General features: G+C 38.7%; 1 protein-coding gene across 5 annotated transcripts in view; it reads right to left on the bottom strand.

Annotated features, from left to right (window-relative positions):
• LOC120723905 (piezo-type mechanosensitive ion channel component 2) overlaps positions 1-22,449 on the bottom strand; it is a 96,174-nt gene that overhangs the window by 10,464 nt on the left and 63,261 nt on the right. For 2 of the 5 annotated variants that reach the window (XM_040015735.1, XM_040015746.1), the window contains 22 exons: positions 21,750-21,993; positions 21,568-21,670; positions 20,913-21,069; positions 20,647-20,736; positions 18,437-18,558; positions 18,144-18,212; positions 16,879-16,985; positions 14,507-14,605; positions 13,631-13,751; positions 13,467-13,547; positions 12,688-12,854; positions 12,368-12,561; positions 11,827-12,000; positions 9,071-9,739; positions 8,224-8,482; positions 7,732-7,908; positions 4,260-4,587; positions 3,869-4,001; positions 2,772-2,919; positions 2,440-2,651; positions 2,092-2,250; positions 558-705 (listed from right to left, as the gene is read on the bottom strand). In XM_040015735.1, coding sequence (XP_039871669.1) covers positions 558-705; positions 2,092-2,250; positions 2,440-2,651; positions 2,772-2,919; positions 3,869-4,001; positions 4,260-4,587; positions 7,732-7,908; positions 8,224-8,482; positions 9,071-9,739; positions 11,827-12,000; positions 12,368-12,561; positions 12,688-12,854; positions 13,467-13,547; positions 13,631-13,751; positions 14,507-14,605; positions 16,879-16,985; positions 18,144-18,212; positions 18,437-18,558; positions 20,647-20,736; positions 20,913-21,069; positions 21,568-21,670; positions 21,750-21,993 — 3,961 coding nt within the window. The remainder of the gene's footprint in view (positions 1-557; positions 706-2,091; positions 2,251-2,439; positions 2,652-2,771; positions 2,920-3,868; positions 4,002-4,259; positions 4,588-7,731; positions 7,909-8,223; positions 8,483-9,070; positions 9,740-11,826; positions 12,001-12,367; positions 12,562-12,687; positions 12,855-13,466; positions 13,548-13,630; positions 13,752-14,506; positions 14,606-16,878; positions 16,986-18,143; positions 18,213-18,436; positions 18,559-20,646; positions 20,737-20,912; positions 21,070-21,567; positions 21,671-21,749; positions 21,994-22,449) is intronic. The other 3 variants (XM_040015743.1, XM_040015764.1, XM_040015755.1) reach the window with 3 other exon arrangements.

Raw genomic sequence — 22,449 nt, 5'->3', positions numbered from 1 at the left:
AATGTTGTAATTTGTTTTTCAACAATTTTTTAATTAATGTTTTGTTTCCTTTACAATATTATACGTTAATGTATAATATTGTAAAGGAAACAAAACAGGAAACAAAACATCAATCAAAAAATTGCTCTCTTTTTTATTCGGGCTACTTACATTTATTTTGGGCTACCAAAAACTGAAGAGTCCCTGCCCGAAGGGCTACCAGGGATTTTGAAATTTTGAGAGCCCTGAGAGATATTTATTTTTTTAATTACTTTTGTTTCAGCAACATTAAATTTAAAAACTGTACTTTTGAGTTAAAATATATGTTTATAATTTTAATAAATGAAAAATTAAAAAGGCATGAACATTTTTTGTATCGAAAAAATATCGAACCGTGACACCAAAGTATCGAACCGAACCGAACCGTGAATTTTGTGTATTGTTGCACCCCTAATATATATATATAAGATTTACCTCCATAAATCACAAAAGTAAATTTCAGTTTAAATTCCAACATGACAGACACTGGCCCTGAAACAGATTTTTTTACACTACACTAGTGCCACGATGATAAACACCTTCTCTGACTCTCTCCAGCATTTCAGGATAAAGATGTGAGCGTAGATGTCCTCCACACAGATCCAGCTGGACAGAGACAGCGAAGTGTCGGTCCAAACCCAGTCCATCACGGCTCGGAGCTCCGTCAGGAAAGGTACTAGACGGAAACTGAAAACCACATATCTTCTTTATTAATCTGGCATAATGTGAAAGCTCATGATATTATTGCTTATATAACAAGATATTCCTTTAGTCTACAGCATACATGCCAAACTTATTTAGCTTCCTGGATTTAAACCATAGCGCATAGCCTTCACATGTAGAGTATTTTGGAACTACTCAATTGAATTCAATTGAATTTTATTTATATAGCATCAAATCACAACAACTGTTGCCTCAATCACTAAATAACTTACTTTTAAACAATATGCAAAGATTTAGAAATATTTTTTTGTAATTTTAAATACATTTTTTATTTTAAATAGTAGTCGTAGTTTTGTGTGGTTTCAGTCCTTTGTATTAAAGTCGGCATGACCATACAAGAAACAGCAGTGCACTGTATTTGTTTTCACACTGCTGGGCTCATCCTCTCCTTCGAGACACCCCTTCTCTTTGCTGGTGACCCGCCATGTATTTTAAAACACACATTAAATTGCTATTAAGTGAATAAAACCCATTTTTGTGGCTTTTCTATGATGAAGAAATAACACCAAAGATTCCTCTTTCATTCAGTTTAGCCAAAAAAATAATGAATTTTTTGTTATCAATTATAGATGTGTGGAAGATTGGATATAGATTAGGTAGAAAAAGTATTGTGTTTATTAATTTCACACCCTTTTATGCATAGCTTGACTTTCATATTTTTTAGTTCACACATGATCTGGAGGCCTTCCCAGTGGCCTGATGGTGATTTTCTTGTTGCTGGTAAACAGTGAACTCAATCAGCAAACAGAGCTGTGCAAAATCTACACATCAGGCACAACTTTCTCATATGCAAGCTCTCTCTCTTTCTCTCTGCAGCTTCCATGCACGCAGGCTCCACATGCAAACTCTCTCCCTCTCTCTGTTTCTGTCAGCAAGGCAGGCAGTGTGAACCATGTAATGTTAGACACGTTGATCAGAAAAATAAAGAAAAAGCAGAAGGGTGAGAGACGATGAAATACAGAAGCAGCTGAAAGTACCAGCTAGCAATAGGTCAGTCTAAAACACAAGCTAACACATCTTTGGATCTAGCTGTGCAGTCAAATAAGTAATAATAATGCATATAGTAATAAGCTCATAAATCGAAGTATCCAAACAGCATATTTTAGAGATCTGTTATGAATCTATTATAAATTTAATGTTAGTGCTTACCGTTTCAGCTGCATTAATGAATTAAATTCTAAATGCTAAACTGATCAAATATAACATAACTAGAGCGAAAACCAATGCTTATGTTTTTATACAATTCTCCTTGCAATTCTGCTTCACCAGCAGCAGCAGCAGCAGCAGCTAGCAGGGCCTTCGACATGTTTGTCCAGCTGGAAGAAATGAAACTCTCTCTGCATAACTCACCCCTGGAACAGGAAGAGGTTGACATAATTGTAGCTCTTTGTGAGGAAGTTTCCCAGAACACGGGTGGGATAACCACAGCGGATCTGATAGGCTGACAGCCCGAAGTAGATGCACTTGACAAAATACCACATCTGAGCGACTGTGTTCTCACTGAAACGTCTATGAAAGGAAGAAAACAAAGACAGCTGTTGAACTGAAAAAAGAATGCAGCTGGTTTTCTAACTTTGAAGAGCAAAAAAAAAAAATGCACAAATATATTGGACGCCATGCTGTCAGATGTATTTTATCATTTAAATTAATTAGGATGATTCATCTCAGCTCTCACGTGAGCTAAGATGAAGCGCTTACTTGTCTGTGACCTTTGGCAGGATGAAGAACATCCAGAAGTGGATGCCAAAGACCAGAATGACCTGGAAGATAACCTTGCCCATAACAGACTTTCGGAGGTAGAGGGCCCGGTCCACCACCATGGTGCCAAACTGGATCAACACCATGACGAGAAAAGCTCCCGGGACCTGATCCTCTGACAGCGATGATGTGATGTCCGCCGCTGAGTGTTTCTACAAGGAAAAGGTAAACATAAAAGTCAGTTTTATTAAGTCACGTAACAAAATTCTAATTGTTGTTGTCACTTGAGGTGAACATTGTCATTTTCTTCTGCAGATAAATTCAAAACTTACACCAAATGCCCAGAATCCAAACACGATGATGATGAAGTCAACAGTGTCAGCGAGGAACATCAGCACATAGACGTCGGTGACTGCGCTGTACTCTGGATGAATCAAGTTATAGAAAAACTGCCTCATGGGAAGATAGATACCCAAAACCCTACAGGGAGCAGAATCAGTGTTATTAGAAAGCAGTCAAACAGACGCCTGAACTTTTTGTGTTTGTGACCTTTCTGAGACTGTGTCATTTTGTAAGGAATCTTTTACAAAGTTTCACATACTGAGGTCTGCGCAGAAGAGAATAACCAGCCTTCAGACTACTCTAAACACTAGGATGGAGGAATTTTTCAGTTGTTGGGTTATAATGATGTCAGTGAGACTCTGATATTGCATCTACAGCCTCGTGTGTGAGCATCTGCCTGCTAATCAAACCCTCAGTTTGTTGAGGGCAGCCAATCACAAGAGCTTAAAGTGTCATGTGCAGTTTAACTTAGTTTAATGATGAACTGGGGGTCTTAGATAAAATCTGATTATTTTTAACCATTAATCATACAAAGCTACTCTAAGTCCAAGAATAAAAATATGTAGTTGGAAATAAAGATAGTAAATCTGCTTTACATCTAAAATCCGCTTATAGGTTTTTTTCTGTGCGTTCAAACAAAATCACTTCAAACAAGTCTATATAACAGCACTTCATATGAAGAGCTGAACTTATTTTGAGCAAAACATTGGGTTTCGGTTACTGTCTTACACATTATATCTGGGAAACCGCTCATTGCATTGCAATTAAATTTAGAACAATAACATGTTTGGAGTGTCTGTTGCAGCACTTACAAAAATGACAGTGAACGGTCTAACGGGAATGCTGTAATTAAAGATCCAAATTTAGACCTTTGAAAGGTTTAAGCTGCTGTATCACCACGGTGGTTTTCCACAGTGCATCTTACATCATTCATCAAGAATACTTGCTGAGCACACTTCTCAGCAATGCTCTCATAACATTACAAACACACTTTATAGTCAGTAAGAAGCTGTGGGTGGAATTAAAGAGAGAGAAAAAAGAAACACAGCCACTTCAACTTTTACAAAGCAGCTATGTTTTGTGCTACCGCTTTATGATGAAAGCTTTTGCTTTGAAGAGCTGCTCCCTCAGTTTCTCTATGATCATCTGTTTGCGGGTCTTCTGATGGACGCTGGCCTCGCTGCCGCTCTTGCGGCTGCTGTTGCGAGAAGCTGTACTTCCTGTGGAAACAATTTACATTTTCAGTTTTAAATGACCCGTGTCAAAGCTCTGAGTTACTGACAAACGCAATACCAATGCATGACTTTCTATTTATTGTTATTTTTACTGTAAAGAACAAAGTTTACGGTTACCATAAAATATCATATTTCTTCCAGGTGTTTGTTTTACAGAAATACTGCAGCAGGGGATTTCTTAAATCCACCATCCAACAACAATTTAGTAGCAGGAAGTAGCCAAAAGGAAAAAAAAGCCTTCACCTCTCTTAGATCTTGCAGAAGAGTGGAGAGATGGATGAGAAATGTGTGAGCCTCCACTGGAGCTCTTGCGCCGCTGGTAGGTCTGCTGCTGCTGCGAGTAGGGCACCTGAACGTGTCCTGAATCTATGGAGGTCCCGAAGTTTATGGACCTCAGGGTCTGATTGGAGCCTCTCCTTTCACTGTTTAGTGACGAGCCCGGTTCCGACTCCTTCTCACTCTCCTCATCTTTTCTCTCGTCTTCAGACTCAGACTGACTTCTGACTTCTTCAGACTGACAAGGTGCCTCTTTCTTTACTTTGGGGTCATCCTCATCCCACAGACCATGGCACTGGTAATGAAAGGTGGAAGGACTGTTATTTCCATATCCAAATAAGATGAAAGTGAACAGGGTTTTTTTCCCAGTCATAAAGCTGTCCTACCCTCCAAAAAGAAAAGAAAAACATAAAAATATCACTAAAATCCCTGATACATGTAACCAATGAAACCACAAACCCTCATCGTGGTAACAAATCTTTAATTTTTATCTCAGCGTTACTTCAAATACTTCAAATTCCCAACAACATAAATACATCTTCTTTGGTTCCTTTTACAATTTCTACAGGTAAAATAAAAAAAAACCTAAGTTTATATTATCTCTGCTACACTGAAAATAAAATTTTTTCCCATAACGGTTTAGGGAGTAAATGTGACTGATCATTAGGTTTTATAACAGGACTCATTAGAAATAGTAGATGAGAGTGATCGCAGTAATCGGCCTTTCAAATATTGAGAGGTGCATGACCAGCTGACAATACAACGTTAAAATCGCCACGTGACACCCACGACGAAAGTGACGCATCGAGCATAATGGAACTTTTATTTGGCTCTTTTTTGTAATATTCAATTGAGCAGTTTTGCTATTATTATTATTATTATTATTATTATTATTATTATTATTATTATTGTTGTTGTTGTTGTTGTTATAGTTATATGGGTTGATTCTATGCAGTATAATCTGTAAACTAAGTATAAGTGACCAAAAAATCAAATGCAAGGCTTCATAAAAAAGCTGGTCTTCTGTAAAAAAAAAAAAAAAGAAAAAAAAAGGAAAATATCAGAAAGCAATGACAACCCGCATTTTAGTCATTATATGACATAAAAATATTGGCAGCCACTAGCGTAACCCCTCAGCCTCAGCCTAGTAGATACACATGTGGTATCAATTTAAAAAATCCTTTGTTGCCTTGTTCTTAAATCTTATATCAGACAAGAATGGACAACATTCCTCTCTCAAAAGTCCAACAACTGGTTTCATTAGTTGCTACATGTTTACAGACTGTTGTTAAAAGAAGAGGGGCTCCTACACAGTGGTAAACATAGTTACAAGTAACGCGTTATTGTAATCTGATTACTTTTTTCAAGTAACGAGTAAAGTAAGGGATTACTATTGCAAAAACGGTAATTAGATTACCGTTACTTTCCCGTAGAAACGCTGCGTTACTGCGTTACTAGAACCGTAATTTTTTTGCGAGAATGTCTCATGACAGTCACGTAAGCGAGTGCGACGTTCGTGACAACAGCTGTGTGCAGATCAACAGTGGATCATATATCGAGTACAGCGAGAGTATGAGCGTGCAGCGTTTAAAGCGTGGAAGTACTGACCTTACTTTGAGTTTGATTCCATAAAAAGTGACAAAAACATTAGTTTCCGCTGTGCGTGGGAAGAAAACGTCTATATTTTATGTGCCGGAATGTGTAGAAAATAGGTTTAAATATTAAACAAATTTCTTCCAGTCAGAGAATGTTGCATATAATTAGATTTTTGCTTCATGCATAAAGTTAAAAGATTAAAACTAATAAAACAAGTTTTAAAAAGAGACTTTTTCATTTGATTACATTTTGTATGATGGATTATGCAGAAAAAGTAGAACTGGGCTGAAAGATCTATCACTTTATCACCTATTCAGGTTGTAAATCGTGTTTTTAAAAAGTAACTAAGTAACCAAGTAACTAAGTAATTAATTGCTTTTGAAAATAAGTAATCAGTAAAGTAACAGGATTACTTTTTTCAGTAATTAGTTACTGATTACTTTTTTCAAGTAACTTGACCAACACTGCCATTCTTCATGAAATAGTAAAATGTCTCAGTTTAAACATCTGATGTGTTTTCTATGACCTGATGCGAATATATATATATGGGCTTATGAGATTTGCAAATCATTTACATTTTACACAGAATCACAACATTTTTGGATATCAGGGTGTAATACAGTCCTTGTTTCACACAGAAATACTAAGAAATTTAATTTTTTTCCTTTAATACAGTAAATATTTTTAAGTAAACTATAGGGAATAAGTGGAAAAGAAAAATCAAATCACATGGGAGAAAAACTCTCTCAGAAGAGGCCTAACATTGACTCTTCATATTTTGCTTTTCCCCCTCACTAACAGAAGGGATTAGTTTGTTCTGGATGGATTTGGGAGAAAATGATACAAGAGGTGGGGTTTGGAATTTTTGGCAAAGATCCTTAGACTAGAATTAGGAGGCAACATTGGACATATTTTCACAAATCCAAATCAATTTAAACCATTACAAAATGTGCCAATATGCCAAAAAAAGCAGACATCTGCACAGTTTCTTTCCATAGGGCGTCACTCTCATGAATACTCAGCACTCTCTGTACTTAAACATTATACTACCATACCTGCTGCTGTACTGTTTTGCTCTGTACTGTAAATTTATAGTGTCCTCACCTATAGTATATACAGTAACTAGTCATCCATCCCTTATTTATTCGATAATTTTAGTCCATCATGTGTACCATTGCACCATAATATGCTATGTATGTCTGTGTCATGTTGATAGTATTGTCTGTCGTTTACTCTTTTCTCTACACTGAGAGCAAAGAATGATCTCGAGCCCAATTCCTTGTCAGTGCACACATACTTGGTCAATAAATCTAAGTCTGATTCTAAAAGACACTATCTTCATTTTTAAGAAAATATCACAGACTAGCTAGCTCCAAGTGTCATTGTGTATCCAGAAGGATATCTCATTTCATGTTTACAGCTTTGGAGATATGCAGTCTTAAACTGCTTTTGTTTCATTTGTTGATAATAAACTGTGCAGAACAATCCAGCAGGGACATCTAAATTGCTCAAATACTGGCTTTTCATTCAGTTTTGTGTATCAGCCAGCCTGTGCTGCCAAAAGCTGGTACTTATTAATACTGGCCTTCTCAGATGCATAAATCAGTCCATAAAATGCGCAAAGGAATTTTATTTTGTCTGCAGATATTTGAAATATATTTTCTGTCTCTCTGAAAATTAATTCATGATGAAATATCAAGTCAGTGATGTCATGAATAACAAGACACATATAACGAGTGTACTTCAGGAGAATTAACTCTAAAAACAATATGCAGCGATAGTTTTTTATGGTCTTTGTTTTCATGTGAGGGAGACGTCTATATATTTCTGTGTTTGCCCACACCTTCAGGATGGACCTGTGAAAGAAGAGAGCCAGTAACTGGACCAGGTCGTAGTGGACGTAACCGTCTTTCTTCTCCACACCAATGATGTTGGGAGGGTGAAGAGGTTTGTTCTTGTCTACGCTCGAGTGGAACGGGAAGAAGCCAAACTGGAAGAAGTATTTGATGACGATGGTGACCTGGAAGGAAAACATCATCAATCAATTTGAAATACACACCAAGTCCGACTTTTACCCTGGAACCTGATGATCATCTGCTAGACTAAATGCTGTTATGTTCCCTGTTGCCTTTTTTTTCATCTTAACTTTGTAGTATTCACTGTGGACAAAACCAACAATCTTTTCCTTTATGTTTAGATCCTTTATCTACTTCATTTCCCCCAAAAAAAGACATCTGAAATTTGAAAATGAATGATAGAAACACACAGTTACTTAACAATTTCTTGAAAATCTTAGTTATTTATTTTGCAACATCATCATCATGTTTGTCTGCACCTCAGTATAGATGATGACAGTCATCCAGTAGCGCTTGCTGGGCCGTGGAACAGACAACATTGCCCAGAGAAAGATGGTAATGGGAAGGACCAGCGTAACACAAGAGGCTGACACCAAGTGGTTTATGATGATGACCAGGTAGCACACCAACTCTGAGTGAGCCACCAGCATGTTGTAGAGGGCGTAGCAAAGCTGGAGGAACAGAGGCTGGTTTTGGTAGAATTTATCTGACTGCTCCAGCTCCTCGTCATAAAACATCCTGGACAGACAGAGGAGGCATTAATGGAGGTCGTAACAGTGAAAAACTATTTATGTTTGATTTTTTTTTTTTAAAAGACAGAAATTACATCACAACTGAATGACTCTAGAGACAGATAGTTTACTCTCAGAAGGCTTTAAGTCAGGGGTATCAAACATAAGGCCTGGGGGCCAATATTGACACAGCAAAGAATTGAATAGGGCCCATTAGACAGCTTTAGAAAATGTCGAGTGGATAGATTTGAAGTCTTAACTGTAATATCATAGGTTTTACAGCTTTTTCTATTTATAAGGGCTGCCGTTCATAATAGACCAAAGTAATTAACAGAGAAACAATTAAATAACAGGAAAGTTCCTGTTTTTCCACGGTAAATGAACAAAACCTTCATATCTTATAATTACAGGACACTCTGCTTAATGAATTCCCATAACTTTTGCAGAAATTTTACACATTTATCACATGATTTCACTGCTCTGCCCTACTTAAGATCATAGTGAGCTCTATGTGTGGCCCAGCATGTAAAATGAGTTTGACATCCCTGCTTTAACGTCTAAAACTTTAATCAATATATATATTTTTTTAACTTACTTGTTGAGCAACAGTTCACTGGCCGTCAGTTCAGTAGTCATAGAGGGCAACATGATGTCCGACCTGCTGTCTGAGCGGCTGTCTGAGGTCATGACCATGCACCTCTTCCCATCTGTGTCACTCTCATCGTCACTAACTTCCAAGCGGTCAAAGCTGACTGCCTTGCTGTAGCTGGGAGGCACATCCGCATCAGATGTTTTAGAGGCATCTGTATCTGGAGTGTAGAGCAGCTCTGTTTGACCCTCCGTAGGCATGAGGTCCTGCTGTCCTGCACCATCTTCACTCTCAGTGATGAACTCTTTCTCCTGGGCAGAAGGAGAAGCGTGTAACTCTTCCACTCTTAAGGAGGGGCCCTCGTCTGGACCAAAAGACTCCCAAGGAGCCTCCTCTCTCTCCTGGTCCTGCTGTTCCTGTAGTCCTTCTTCACCCTCTAATCCCTTCTGCCCTTCCTCCACCACCTCTTCTTCCTCTTCTTTTTTTTCTTTCTCCCTGGGCTCTCCATCACTCAATGCCACACCCTCAGCCTCCCCAATCTCATCAAACTGTTGAGATTCCCAGGGAACCTGCTGCTGAAGTGTGTCTTCCCCTTGATCGTGCTCATCCTCCACTTCTTCTATGGTATCAGTAGTTCCCTGTCTAGAGTAAATTATGACACACTGGGTTGGCTCACTGTGAACGAGAAGACAAAACAAAACAGGGATTGTGTCAGATGTATCAATTTATTTGTACTTTCTAAATATTGATTTGGGTTCTCAGTATATCTGGAATAAATAAAAAACTGGCATCAAGCAGAAAGCAAGCGTGTAGACACACTAATACATTTTTAGACTACATTAACCCATATTATGGAGTTTTATTTGTAAGCACTGACAGGACCTAAAAATGTTTAAGGGCAAATTTCTGCATTAAAAATTATATTACTTTAATCCACCTGTTTAGCCTGTTTTAACTTATTGGCAAGTTATTCACAAATTATGGGTTAACACAACAGGAGTTGTTTTTTAATAGTGCTTCAAAAAATGTGTTTGCCCCCATCCTGATTTCCTAGTGTCTTGCATATTTGTCACATTTACATGTTTCAGACCATAAAACCCGAGTAAATACAAAATGCAGTTTTTAAATAATGTTTTTATTGATTAAGGGAGAAAAGTTATCCAAGCCTACCTGGTCCTGTGTGAAAAAGTAATTGCCCCTTTTGTTAAATCATGAATTAACGGTGATTAACCACATTTTTTGGAAAATTGAGTTCAGTTTGACTAAACACACTCACGCCTGGCAGACCTGTTGAATCAAGAAATCACTTAAATAGAATCTGTCTGACGAAGAGAAGCTGGCAAAAAGTTCTCAAAAAGCAACACATCATGTCACGATCTAATGAAACACCTGAGAAACAAAGACACTGACATCTATCATCTGGAAAAGCTTACAAAACCATTTCCAAGGTTTTGGGACTCCATTGAACCACGATGAGAGCCATTATATACAAATGGAGAAAACTTGGAACAATGGTGAAGCTTCCCAGGAGTGACGGGCCAGCCAAAACTACTCCAAGAGTACACTGATGACTCATCCAGGAGGTAACAAAAGACCCCAGAACAACATTAAAGAACCACAGGCTTCACATGTCTCAGTTAAGGTCAGAGGTCATGATTCAACAATAAGAAAGAGACTGGGGGGAAAAGTCGTCCATGGGAGAGTTCAAGGGGAAAACCAGTGCTGACCAAAAAGAACACAAAGGTCTGTCTTACATTTGCCAAGAAACATCTGGATGATCCTCAAGACTTTGGGGAAAATACTCTGGGGACCAGCAAACAAAGGCTGAACTCTCAAGATTTTAGTCGTGTTACATCTGGCGTAAAAGCAAAACAGCATTTCACAAAAGGAACCTCATACCAAGAATAAAATATGGTGGTGGTAGTGTGATGGTCTGGGGCTGTTTTGTTGACTCAGGACCAGGAAGATTTGCTGTGATAAATGGAACCAGGAATTCTGTTGTCTAGCAAAACATCCTATAGGAGAATGTCCAGCCATCAGTTCCTGACCTCAAGCTGAAACACACTTGGGTTCTGCAGCAGGACAACGATCCACAACGCACCAGCAAGTCCAACTCTGAATGGCTTTAGAAAACAAAAATGAAGACTATGGAGTGAAAAAAATAGGAAATCAGGAAGGGGTCAAACACTATTTCACACTGCTGTATGTATCACATTCTGGATTGATCATCTCAGTGTTGCATGACTGGCAGAGCCTCTGGACAATCACAATTCCAAATAATGGTCCTTCTGCCTTTTCAGTATAACGATAACCATAACAGAAGAATAATAGCTGGTTAGCGCAGAAGGCTAAGATGCACTTTAACAAATATGCTGTTAAAGTTCATCTTGTGACCATGAAAGAAATCAAGCAGACATCATTTGGGACAGTTGGAACAGCAAACCATTAGAAAGGAACCCTCCCTGTCAAAGTAAAACTACTGTTCGGTCCAACCCAAAAAAAGAAAGAGGCAGCTGTTTAAAAGAAGCAGGTCACAATTTACAAAACCCCTTCTTGTAACAATATTATTACTGAACAACAACTTGTGTTTAAGGCTAAAAATGGATTTGTGACAGAATGAAATACAAAAGTAAAAAAGTTTGAAATAGAAATCATGCAGTGATTCAGCAGACGTTAATAGTCAATGCAAGACTGATGAAAACACAAAAAAGACAGAAGAGATGCAATGATATTTTCTGTGTGTACATGCAAAGAACCAGCACCTGGATATGAAGCTGCTGCCGCTGTCCACTGATGAGCTGGACATATCCAGCCTAGGTGATCTTTTAAGTTTGGGCCTGGCACGCTCACTGGTTTTGGGAATGCACTCTGGCATTGCATCCAAGTCTTCCAAGGTGGATTGACGAGAAAACACTGTGGTGGCATCAGTGCAGCCACTGATAGGTTGTGAGAGTGACAAATGGGATGATCAGTGGTAAGAAGGATGACATGAAATCTATGTTATGTTAAAAAAAAGAGATGATATTCTGCAAATAAAAAGCATCTGTAAAGATCATAGATCATGTGATGATTAACACAAAGATACAGTAAAGCATTTTGGTGAAATGGCTCAGTGTGATGATAATGTGCTGATAGAAAACTATGATAAGTAGGAAGTTTTTTTCTTGTTTGTTTTTAATGCATTGAAGCAGTAAAAGTATACAGGTTTTTACATTCACATTTGCACAATACTGCACATAAAGACAACCTGAAACCGTTCATGATGGCATCTCGTTTAGTCTTCACATTGGACTGCTAATCTACCTGGACATGCTCTCTCTGGAGGCCGTGGACTCCTGACTCTCCATCCGGTTACCTCCTCGCCTTCTGGGGACCCCGATGGAGCCCGAGACTGAGTCGTCCTCGCTCAGCACATCCATGCTTGCCTGTCTGGACATGTTAAGCCTCATGGCCTTGTGGTAATAAACATGGATGCTCTCTCTGGATGGCACGTTACCCTGGTGGGAGGAGAAGAGATCTGATCATACGTATTCCACTGAGTGATTTTATAAATGATTCAGTGAAAGCACATTTAAATGAACTCTACTTCTACATGTTTAAGGTCACTGCAGAGAGCTGCATACCTTCTTGACCTCTCGAGTCAGCATGCAGCGCTCTAAACGCAGCACAGTGGAGATGTCAATGTACTCTCTGCACATTTCATTCATCCATTTAGTGAAGCTTTCCACCGTCGTCTGGAAGAGCATCCAAGTGACCTTGATGATGTTGAACACTCGTTTGATGATGTTATCTGAGGAAGAGCACACAACAGAAAATGCATTAAACGTGGTCGAATTAAAAACTCATACTTAAATAAACCTTTTCATTAAATAATTGACAGTGTTGTATGTCCGAATGCCAGTAAAATTCCTTGAAATAATGATTTCAGTAATTCCTGCCTTAGTTCCTATCACCGTTGGGATCCTGATTTGCTGTGATTGTCCATGGGAGTCTAATCGCCAAATAGCTAGATTGATTTTTTATATTAATATATCACATTTAATTCCTACTAATTATCGCTCCTTATTGAACTAAGGTTATTGCACCCATAAATCTGTTTGGTTTTACAGGGGATTTACAAAAGTTGCACCGTTTTCTAAACACAGACACGTTAATCAATTACAGTATCAAGCCCAAAACGTAAGACATTATTTCTGGTTGTTTTATTTGCTGAAACAGCAGGTTCATGAACCAGCAAGCTAATAAATATTAATCTGATTTAATCACTGAAAATAATGATAGCATAAAGATTCCCACTGGAAAATACATTTTAATATGTATACCAGTTTTTCTCATGATGGAGAATTTGGTCATTGTAAATTGGAGAGCTGTAATTTGTAAACCTGAGTGTCATAAAACCAACCTGGGCCACCAGATTTCTTGTTCTCATCGTCTTTTTCTTGCCCATCAGACAGCTCGCCAAGGTCGATGGTCACGCGACCTGCTGATGTACAGTACAGACAGTTTAGTATAAATTTAAAGTCTGTTTCAAGTCAGGAAAAAATTTCCTTTCTAGAGCTGACTTACCATCTTTCTTGCTTTTTCTGTGTCTAACTCCTTTCGTGTATCTCTTCCAAAATTTGCGCTTCGCTTTGCCTCGCGCCCTGAGAGCAGCTTTGGGGTCTGTGATCCAGGTTTGATACATATACTGGAGAAAGGAGGGTAGCAGTTAAGTTTTAATGAATGTCACTGAGGGGAATTAAGCCACAACAGAAAAAAATATTAGAAAGTTTATATACAATCATTAAAAGTCATGTAAATGTTATGCTGCTCTATTTTAGTATTTCTTAAAACTAGCCTAGAAATAAAATCAACAATTCATCATAGTGAACGTTCATATGATTAAAATACCAATTACATCTTTTGTTTGCCTTTTAAACAAAATATGCTTGAGATTTCTTTAATGCAAGACCACCATCACCTTACTTTACACCAAATCTTTACAAAAAAGGAAAGAAAAGCGAGGGAGATCGTTTTCCAAACAGTTTTTTAACTCTGACTTTGATTTCTAAAACTTGTGTAACAACCTATAATATCTATTTTACACCCAAAAAAAAATCTTTACCAGGAATAGGGACCACAGATCAAATCTGAATTATGTTGTACGTTACATATGTGATAGATCGTCAGAGCAGCGGGCCACATAAAATGGCCATGACACACATGCAAACACCAATCAGTCAGACAGTAACAATACATGGTACAAAAACATTCTCGTTCCAAGTCGAATTTGGTGATCTATGTAAGTTTAGTGTTTTGGAACTGGGTGAATAAACACATCTATTAATTCACAGCATGTTCACCAAACACGAGCTGGAAAGGCAGTTGTCTGTGGTGTTAGTTGTTATTTGACCTGGCAGATGTTCTCAGAGAGAGCCAGCTGTGTTAGATGAGGGTGAATACCTTGCCTGCCTTCACTACATACTGCAGCACAGTTTTAGGCAGCTTAATGACAGATTTGGGTAAAGCCAGAAGAGCGGAGACAAACTTCCCAATAGCTCTCTGAAGAGAGGGAACAGAGTGGGGAGAGGGTTAGTAGAAAACAATTTCATACTGTTAGAAACAACAGAGGTTAATTATGTTAGGAGGCAGTAAACAAGAGGAGGACTTCAAAGCAAAATTATAGGTGTTTATTGAAAGGTTAGTGCCTACTGTATCACAAATCACATATTGTACTGCGCAAAAGTCTTCTTTATATTTTTCTAAGAAAATGGGCTATAGGTCCAGTTATTTATTTAAACATGTGCAAACATGCATGGAAAGTGTACAGTATGTAAATTAAGATACAGAGTTTAAATTTTAATGAGCTTGACAGTCAATATTTGGTATTATCACCATTATTCTTAAACACAGCCTGAGCAGTCTTCAGGAATAGTTCTCCAGGCTTTTTGAAGGACATTCAAAGCTCTGCTTTGTATGTTGGTGGTCTTTTGGTCTGTTCTCTATCAAGATGATCCCATACTGCTTCAATGATGTTGATGTGCAGGCTCTGGGGAGACCAATCCATCACTGTCAGTGTCTCACTGTGTGGTTTTTCTATCCAGGTACACTTTTACTGCATTGGCAGTAAAAGTTTGGGATCACTGTCAAGCTGTTAAATGAAGCTGCTCTCAATAAGATGCTTTCCAGATAATATTGCACGATGGATCCAAATCTCATGGCACTTTTCTGTGTACATAATTCCATAATAATTCCAGTTTTGACAAAATCCCCAACATTGCTAGCTGACATGCAGTCCCAAACCGTAACAGAAACTACACCGTGTTTTACAGATGACTGCACTCATCTCTTCTTGACCTGATGAGAATTTGAACCAAAAATTTCAAATTTTTATTCCAGTTCTTGTGTTTGTTAATTTGATGTACCTTGTACACCAGTGCCCTGTTTCTCAAGGACATGACTTTAAGATACTGTTCATCTACAGTAGATGGTGCTTTTCTTCTGTACAAAAATGTATAGACACTGGTTCTATACTTGTTCACCCCTTAAGTTAGGAGCCTTTTAATGGTTGGATGACTCATAGGCCAGTGTTAAGTGGTTTAACAAATGAAAAAGCATTCCTCTAATAAATATAGTCAGGTAGACAGACTGGACTGAAAATGAGCGAAAAAGAAGTCAATGTCCGAAGAAAACCTTTGGGAAACCTTCAGAAAGCCTGGTCACTTATTGCTCAAATCCACTTTAAAAATGACAGCTCTGGCTCCTTGGAAACAAAAGATAAAGAAATAAAGGGTGGCTTAAGACTTTTGCACAGTATCATACATCCCAACTTCTACATTTAACCCAGGAAAACAGGAATGAACAGTACTGTAAGTGTAAAACTCTTTCTAGGTGATATCTTTATATATACTTATTATATTATATATACTTATACTTTATATACTTAATTTTCATTCATCAGTTGGTGTGTTTGTGATAGTGGGAGGGTTACAGACATGAGTTGAGAAAGAGGCCAGAAAAACAGGCTATAGTTGTGGTTACAACATGATGAAGTAGTCTTCCATTGTGTTACATTGTATACACAAATGAAATGTTATGAAGTGTTATGTCTACCTGTGGATGTGAGGACAGAAAAAAAACATTGCTCACTCATACACAGAGGTACGCAGTACTACAAATACTGCTGTATTTCCTCTTTCCAGAATGACACCTTTGTGTTTTAAACTTCATTTGCTTCTCCACTTCTGCTTTAAACATAGTAAATGAGCCAAGATGACATCATTCACTATTTTGGCAGTTGCTATTCTGTTTTTTCAAAAAGCAAACATCAGAAGTGATGGGTGGATGTGCTTGAGAAACCGAGGAACCTGCAAACTCATGGAGTAACAAGTTGTCAATCAGAAAGTATACGCTGGTTTATCATCTAATTTATCAATTTTTTAAAAGAGCATCACATTGTATTCAGCAAGACTTTGAAAATAGTGACTGACATCATAAACTCTTTAGGAAAGTGTTACTGTGTCTATAAATCATGGGAGAAATAGGGTAATTTTCCCATAGACTTCTGTATAATCAGATTTGTTTTTACAATGCGAGGAGCTGCCCCGTACTGGCCATTTGAAACAATGCAACCTGCATTCGCTTTGCTTTTACGATCCAAGGCTACGTCCACCTTTTACATATAGTTTACTATAGTTGTAAAGAAAAGTAATAGCTTAGAGAAGCCAATTAAAAACTATTTTGTAAAAAAAGGACATCCATAACCATGTTCTTCTACTTAAAATCTCTTTGGGAGAATCACAGCATTTCCCACTCTGAAGCCAAAATATAACCACCTGAAATGCTGACTTCTTTGGTGGATCGTCATCTTTTTTCTCTTCTTCCTCCTCTGCTTCTTCTTCACTGTCAGTTTCAAACAAGTAGTAGTCTCCACTTCTAACCACTGAGGGGCAGAGCGCAAAGCACTGTTACATTCACTCAAACACAGGCTGAAGTCATTTATTGCTTTTATGACATTAAAAAAAAAGCAACAGAAGGTTCTCTTGCTGTAAGGAAGAAACACAACCACATTAAACTCTACATATTTCTCTATCAAACATTTGCATATATCTATGGCTCGTTATGATATAGACGCACTTTTAAGAGGATGAAACCACACGTTAGTAAAATTAACGACAGTATGAGCAGAAAACACAATGAGGAATGTCTGTTATTCTCATATTTCAGTCGCCCTGGAGTGACTCCAGTCTACAGTAGTTAAGTGTTAGAAGCAATGGGATAGACAAGGCTGACTTATGTCCTTGAACAGAACCGCAGTGGGCAGGAGATGAGGGGAGGATGCTGGGAAATGGAGATGAAACATCAAATGACAAAGAGATAAAATGGAGAAATAATTTGAAAATGTCATGTGGGGGTGGAGTATGATATGAGACATGAGTTCAAAACAAACAGGCAACCGCTGTATTGACTCAGGGAAATGCTGGCATTTTTTTTTTTTTATTTACCACAAACCGACTGTAAAAGCCATAATTTTACATATTTAATCACTGGTCTGATTGCTGTTCTATTTTCTCCTAGGTAATGCCTGTTTGGTGATCATGTCTGCAGGCAAAGAATGAACTAAACCTTCAGCCTTTATTCCAGTACTGAGAATGAAGGCTTGTCAGCTTCATTTCTTTGCTTGAAAATATTTTGCAATGGAGTGATTCTCTACTGTAGGCTCTTTAGGTGAGACCAGTGATGAAGTTTATGTTTTAAACAACGTCAAGTATAAAACCTCCAGACGTTAGTCATTTTCCCTTTCTTCATTGCTTCTATTTAAGGCAACCCCGTGCTGCACTCTTGCTGAGACTGGTACGCTTTTATAAACCTAAGAGTCTCGCCACACTTGCTTTGTAAAGTTACGCAAGAGCTACAGGTAACGGGGATCCTTAAATAGAGACAGAAAAAGATTAAAGTCCGGAGGGAGAAGGCAGATACTATATGATGTTGCCTTTAGAGCCCATGGGCAGTATGGGAATCCTCAGCGTTCTGGTCAAGGACACAAGGGCCAATCAGAGTGGAGGAAGAGAAAAAAGAGGTTTTGGGGGGGTCAACCTACTGGAAGCATGGTCAACCCACGGCCTCCACCACTGCTTTTTTTTGGTCTTGGCTTTCGTTGGCTGTGCTCCTAAAATTTCACAAATACATCAGTGCAACATTTAATAAGAAATTCAGTTCTGTAAACTTCAAGACACAAATCTAGTATGTGAAGCTTTTTATTTAGTTCCAATGCTAATAGAAATGACACTATTATAGACATTCTGTTCTTCTTATAAACGATCATGTACGCCCACCCTCCTTGAGTAATACCAAAACTCATAGTATTTCTACACCCAGCAGGCTTTGTCATACCATCATCATCATCCTCTTCGGGCGGGACTATCGTCTGTCCATCTCCAGAATGTTGAGCCAGGCTCAGCATCTTCTCCTTGCCCCGCTTAAACTTTTGCTGCCTCAACTTAATGCGCTCCATCCTGATTAGATCAAAGAGAAGGTGACGAGACACAAAGAATCGACACAGAGGAACAGCGTAACAGACTGACCATAAACACCTCCGGGCTTCATGTGGAAATTACTGTACGTTACGTAACAATGGAGTGCTCATTAGAGAGGGCGAGTGGACATCATCAGAGCTTGTGAGTAACCCCTGAGTTACTATGAGTGGTGGAAATACATTGGCTTGATGAAGTAGAGCAGGTTTCTGGGAAACAATGATGAAACTGAGCCAGGACACACTTTGAGTCAAGTTTTTCTGCATCATGTTTACCTCGCTGTGAGATAAATTAGAGGGGGCCTAATAAAAGATGCTCAAAATCATGAAACAGACATAACTGTGTTTTAGTTTAACTCAGTGTTTAGTGATATTTTGCATTTATGTATTGTCGGCAAAAACAATAAAAGACCTGGTGCCGCTAAAGTCACTCAACTAAACTTAATTCTCATATAAAACGAATTAAACACACATATTTGAGTCGCTATGTTGCACTGCAAGACACGCTTTTCATCATTACCCCGAGTGCTCCGACTGACACCCTCACCTTCCACATCTACTCTGCCTCCTCTCTCAGCTCTTGATATTTCTCAAGCTTTTTGTGTTCCTTCTTTCTGATGTTGCTATAATTTGGTGTAGCTACATATATCACTGCAACCTTCTTCATCTATGTCCGGTTGGTTAGCTATCACCAGTTTGTCCATCTGTATCTGGAAGTCCAATGGGATCTGAGCTTCTGAGGGGGTTCATAGGCCTGAACCTGCTGAGCCAGATGGTTAACAAGTAACAAAGAGAGGGAAGGGAGCTAGAACATAGGGGATTGTACTACCACAAAGTAAGATTCTGATTCTGATTGAAGGCATCAAAGACAGCTACAAGTACCTTGGAATCCCACAGGCAAATGGGAACCAAGAAGCGCTCACAAGAAAAACTGCAACCACTTAATACCTGCACAGAGTAAGGCAAGTCCCGAGGAGTCAGCTGAATGGGAAGAGCAAGATCCGGGCAATCAACACCTACGGCCTGCCGGTTGTCAGATACCCTGCTGGATTAATAAGCTAGCCAAAGGAGGAGATAGAAGCTACTGACATCAAGTCAAGCAAGCCCCTTACCATGCATAGAGGGTTTCACCCAAAGACCAGCACCCTGAGACTGGACGCTAAGTGGAAGGAAGACGGCTGAAGACTAGTGAGTGTCAGAACCACTATCCAGGATGAAACAACACAGATCCATGAGTACTTCAGGAAGATGGCCACAACTCATCATGTGCTTGGTGAATACGTCAGTCAGCAGAAACCAGAAAACGCATGTACCACCAACAGATAGAAGAAGTAACTGATATAGAAAAATCCCACCAATGGCTGGAAAAAACCCGACTGAAAGACAACATAAAGGCACAAATCATGGAAACACAGGAACAAGCTCTAGGTACAAGTTCATTAGAGAATGGGATCTACCACACCAGAGAAGACCCCAGGTGCAAGCTGTGCATAGAGGCCCCTGAGACAATTCATCACAGCAGAAATGAAGATGTTTCTCCAACCTTCTGTTATCCAATTTTGGTGAGCCTGGGCAAATTATAACCTCAGTTTCCTGTTCTTAGCTTCCCAAAGTGGCACCACATTTGGCCTTCTGTAACCAAGTCGCTTCAAGATTTGACCTGTTATGCATTCTGAGATGCATCTGAGGTGTATCTAGTAAAATGACCAGTGGGTATATATTTGCACCCAAGTGCCACGATGAAGCAAGGCAGGAAGTAGTAAAATTAAATTTTTTTCAAGGAATGTAAGGATAGATTTCAGATAAGAGGAAAGAAAAGCAGCTAATTATAGCAACTACTGGGTAGAAATTCTGATTTAATTTAAAGAAAATTAAAAGAAAATTAAATTTCATGATTAAAAAAAAAATCCTTCACTTGTCACTGGTTTTGCTTTTTTCTTGTGCAGACAACTGCAGAGCAGTTACGTGTCTTAGGAAAATAATCACTTTTCCATTCAGCGTTGGCTCAAAAGACAGTGACATCACAGACACATCATTTCATCAGAGGAAAGTTAAATGTTTGGAGTCTCACTGTCTCTTCAGCTGCTCCACGGACTTGCGCTCCTCCTCCAGTCTGGCTCTCACTGCCTTCACTATAGTTGCTTGGAAAAGCTCTGCACCTCTGAAAAACACAGAAAGACATTAGGAAAACATTTTGTTTGGTACGCCTGTATTTGTCAGGTAGAAAAGTTAATGCTTTGAGAAGAAATTTTAATACACGAGCATTGGTCTTGAATAAATCAAACCTGTATTTCTAATTAAATTGACTCCATGTAGCTGTCTCACTCAGTTAAATACCTGGAAGCGAGGATCTGTGATGCTCTGATATCTGCCACCACATGTAGAAAGTAGTAACTCATGAAGACTCGTCTCTGCAAGAGCAGGAAAGCAAAGCAGATACTGTCCCAGATGATGCCGGCCTCATTGCTTGGCACCTCACAAATATCCTTAGCATCTGGAATTCACATACAACACAGCCATATTTATTAATCAGGCACAACATTACAACAACTGACAGGTGGCGTGATTAACACTGATTATCTCCTCGTCATGGCACCTGTTAGTGGGTGAGCTACATCAGGGAGAAAGTGACATCAAAGTTAATTTGTTAGAAGTGGGAAAAATGCAGACCGTGTACACCCTTTCATGGAAACCTGTTTCAGCAGGATAATTCACCCTACCATGAAGCAAAAAATGGTTCAGGAATGGATTGATGAGCACAACAAGTTTAAGGTTTTGACTTGGCTTCCAAAATTCCCACATCTCAATCCAATACAGTATTTTTGGGATGTGTTGGACAAACAAGTGCCATCCGTGGAGGCTTGGATGGGACTTGGGTTTTTAAATTATTATTAACTAAGTTATAGGATTATACCTGCAAGTTGTTCATGAAAGTTAAAGCAATGTTTTAGTAATGAAAGTAGAAATTTGAGTCAATTCACCCTCTGCTTACTTGTATTTATGTCGTAGCCCTTGATGGTGCATGCCAGACTGAACACCTGGATTAACCAGCAGTGGTCCTGTAGCAGTTGGTTGATGTACCCACAAGCCAGGATCTAAAAACAATGTTGCTTTATTACACACTATAAATATTGCATTTTAACTGTCAACATATCAGTACTTACAGATACTTACAGATAAAATATTTTTCATAGTAATCACAAAGATGTTGTAGGCAATCAGGAAGTCCCAGTAGTGGAGGATCTTTCTGATTGGCTTCAGCAACAGGTCTCCACCAAAGAGCAGGAAGTAGAAGCAGGCCACCAAGTAACCCATACAGAAGACGCTGATACGTGTCGTTCCAGTGATGAAGATGATAGTGAGGACAAACCAGAAAAGGTAGCTGAACATGATAACTTTTAGCATGTCCAGGTAGGACCTAGAAATAGAGAAAAACAGTTTTTGTAAATGGAAAGACAAACAAGTGTCTGGTAGTTTTGAGAATAAGGATCCTTTCAAAAGCAGCACAGTGGCAGCTCCAAATGTGAATGAAAATTCCTAACCTCCGCAAAAACAAATAAATAAACAGAGAGATCAAATATGACATCCCAACATGGAGTCATGTGAAAATGAAAGTGCATCCTCTTTCATCTGGTGACTATCAGGTTCTAACATTAGGCAAATACAACCTCAAATGAACAGCAACACATGACATATCGCAGTGTCATTATTATTTATATAACAAGAGCTTTAGCATGTTAAATGTTTATAACATTATAATTAGAAAACTGACTCTGTCCACCAGCTAATGGTTGGCTGAAATTGGGTCGAGCATGTGGACAATGACCCCAAAAACAGCCGTCTTGGTTGACATGCCTCTGCAACGTCGCATAGA

This window comes from Simochromis diagramma, unplaced genomic scaffold (assembly GCF_900408965.1).
Source record: "Simochromis diagramma unplaced genomic scaffold, fSimDia1.1 OVJJ01000205.1, whole genome shotgun sequence".
In the NCBI taxonomy this organism is placed as follows: Eukaryota; Metazoa; Chordata; class Actinopteri; order Cichliformes; family Cichlidae; genus Simochromis; species Simochromis diagramma.
The sequence above is the reverse complement of the archived record's forward strand: the minus strand, read 5'-3'. Positions and strand labels throughout refer to the sequence as shown.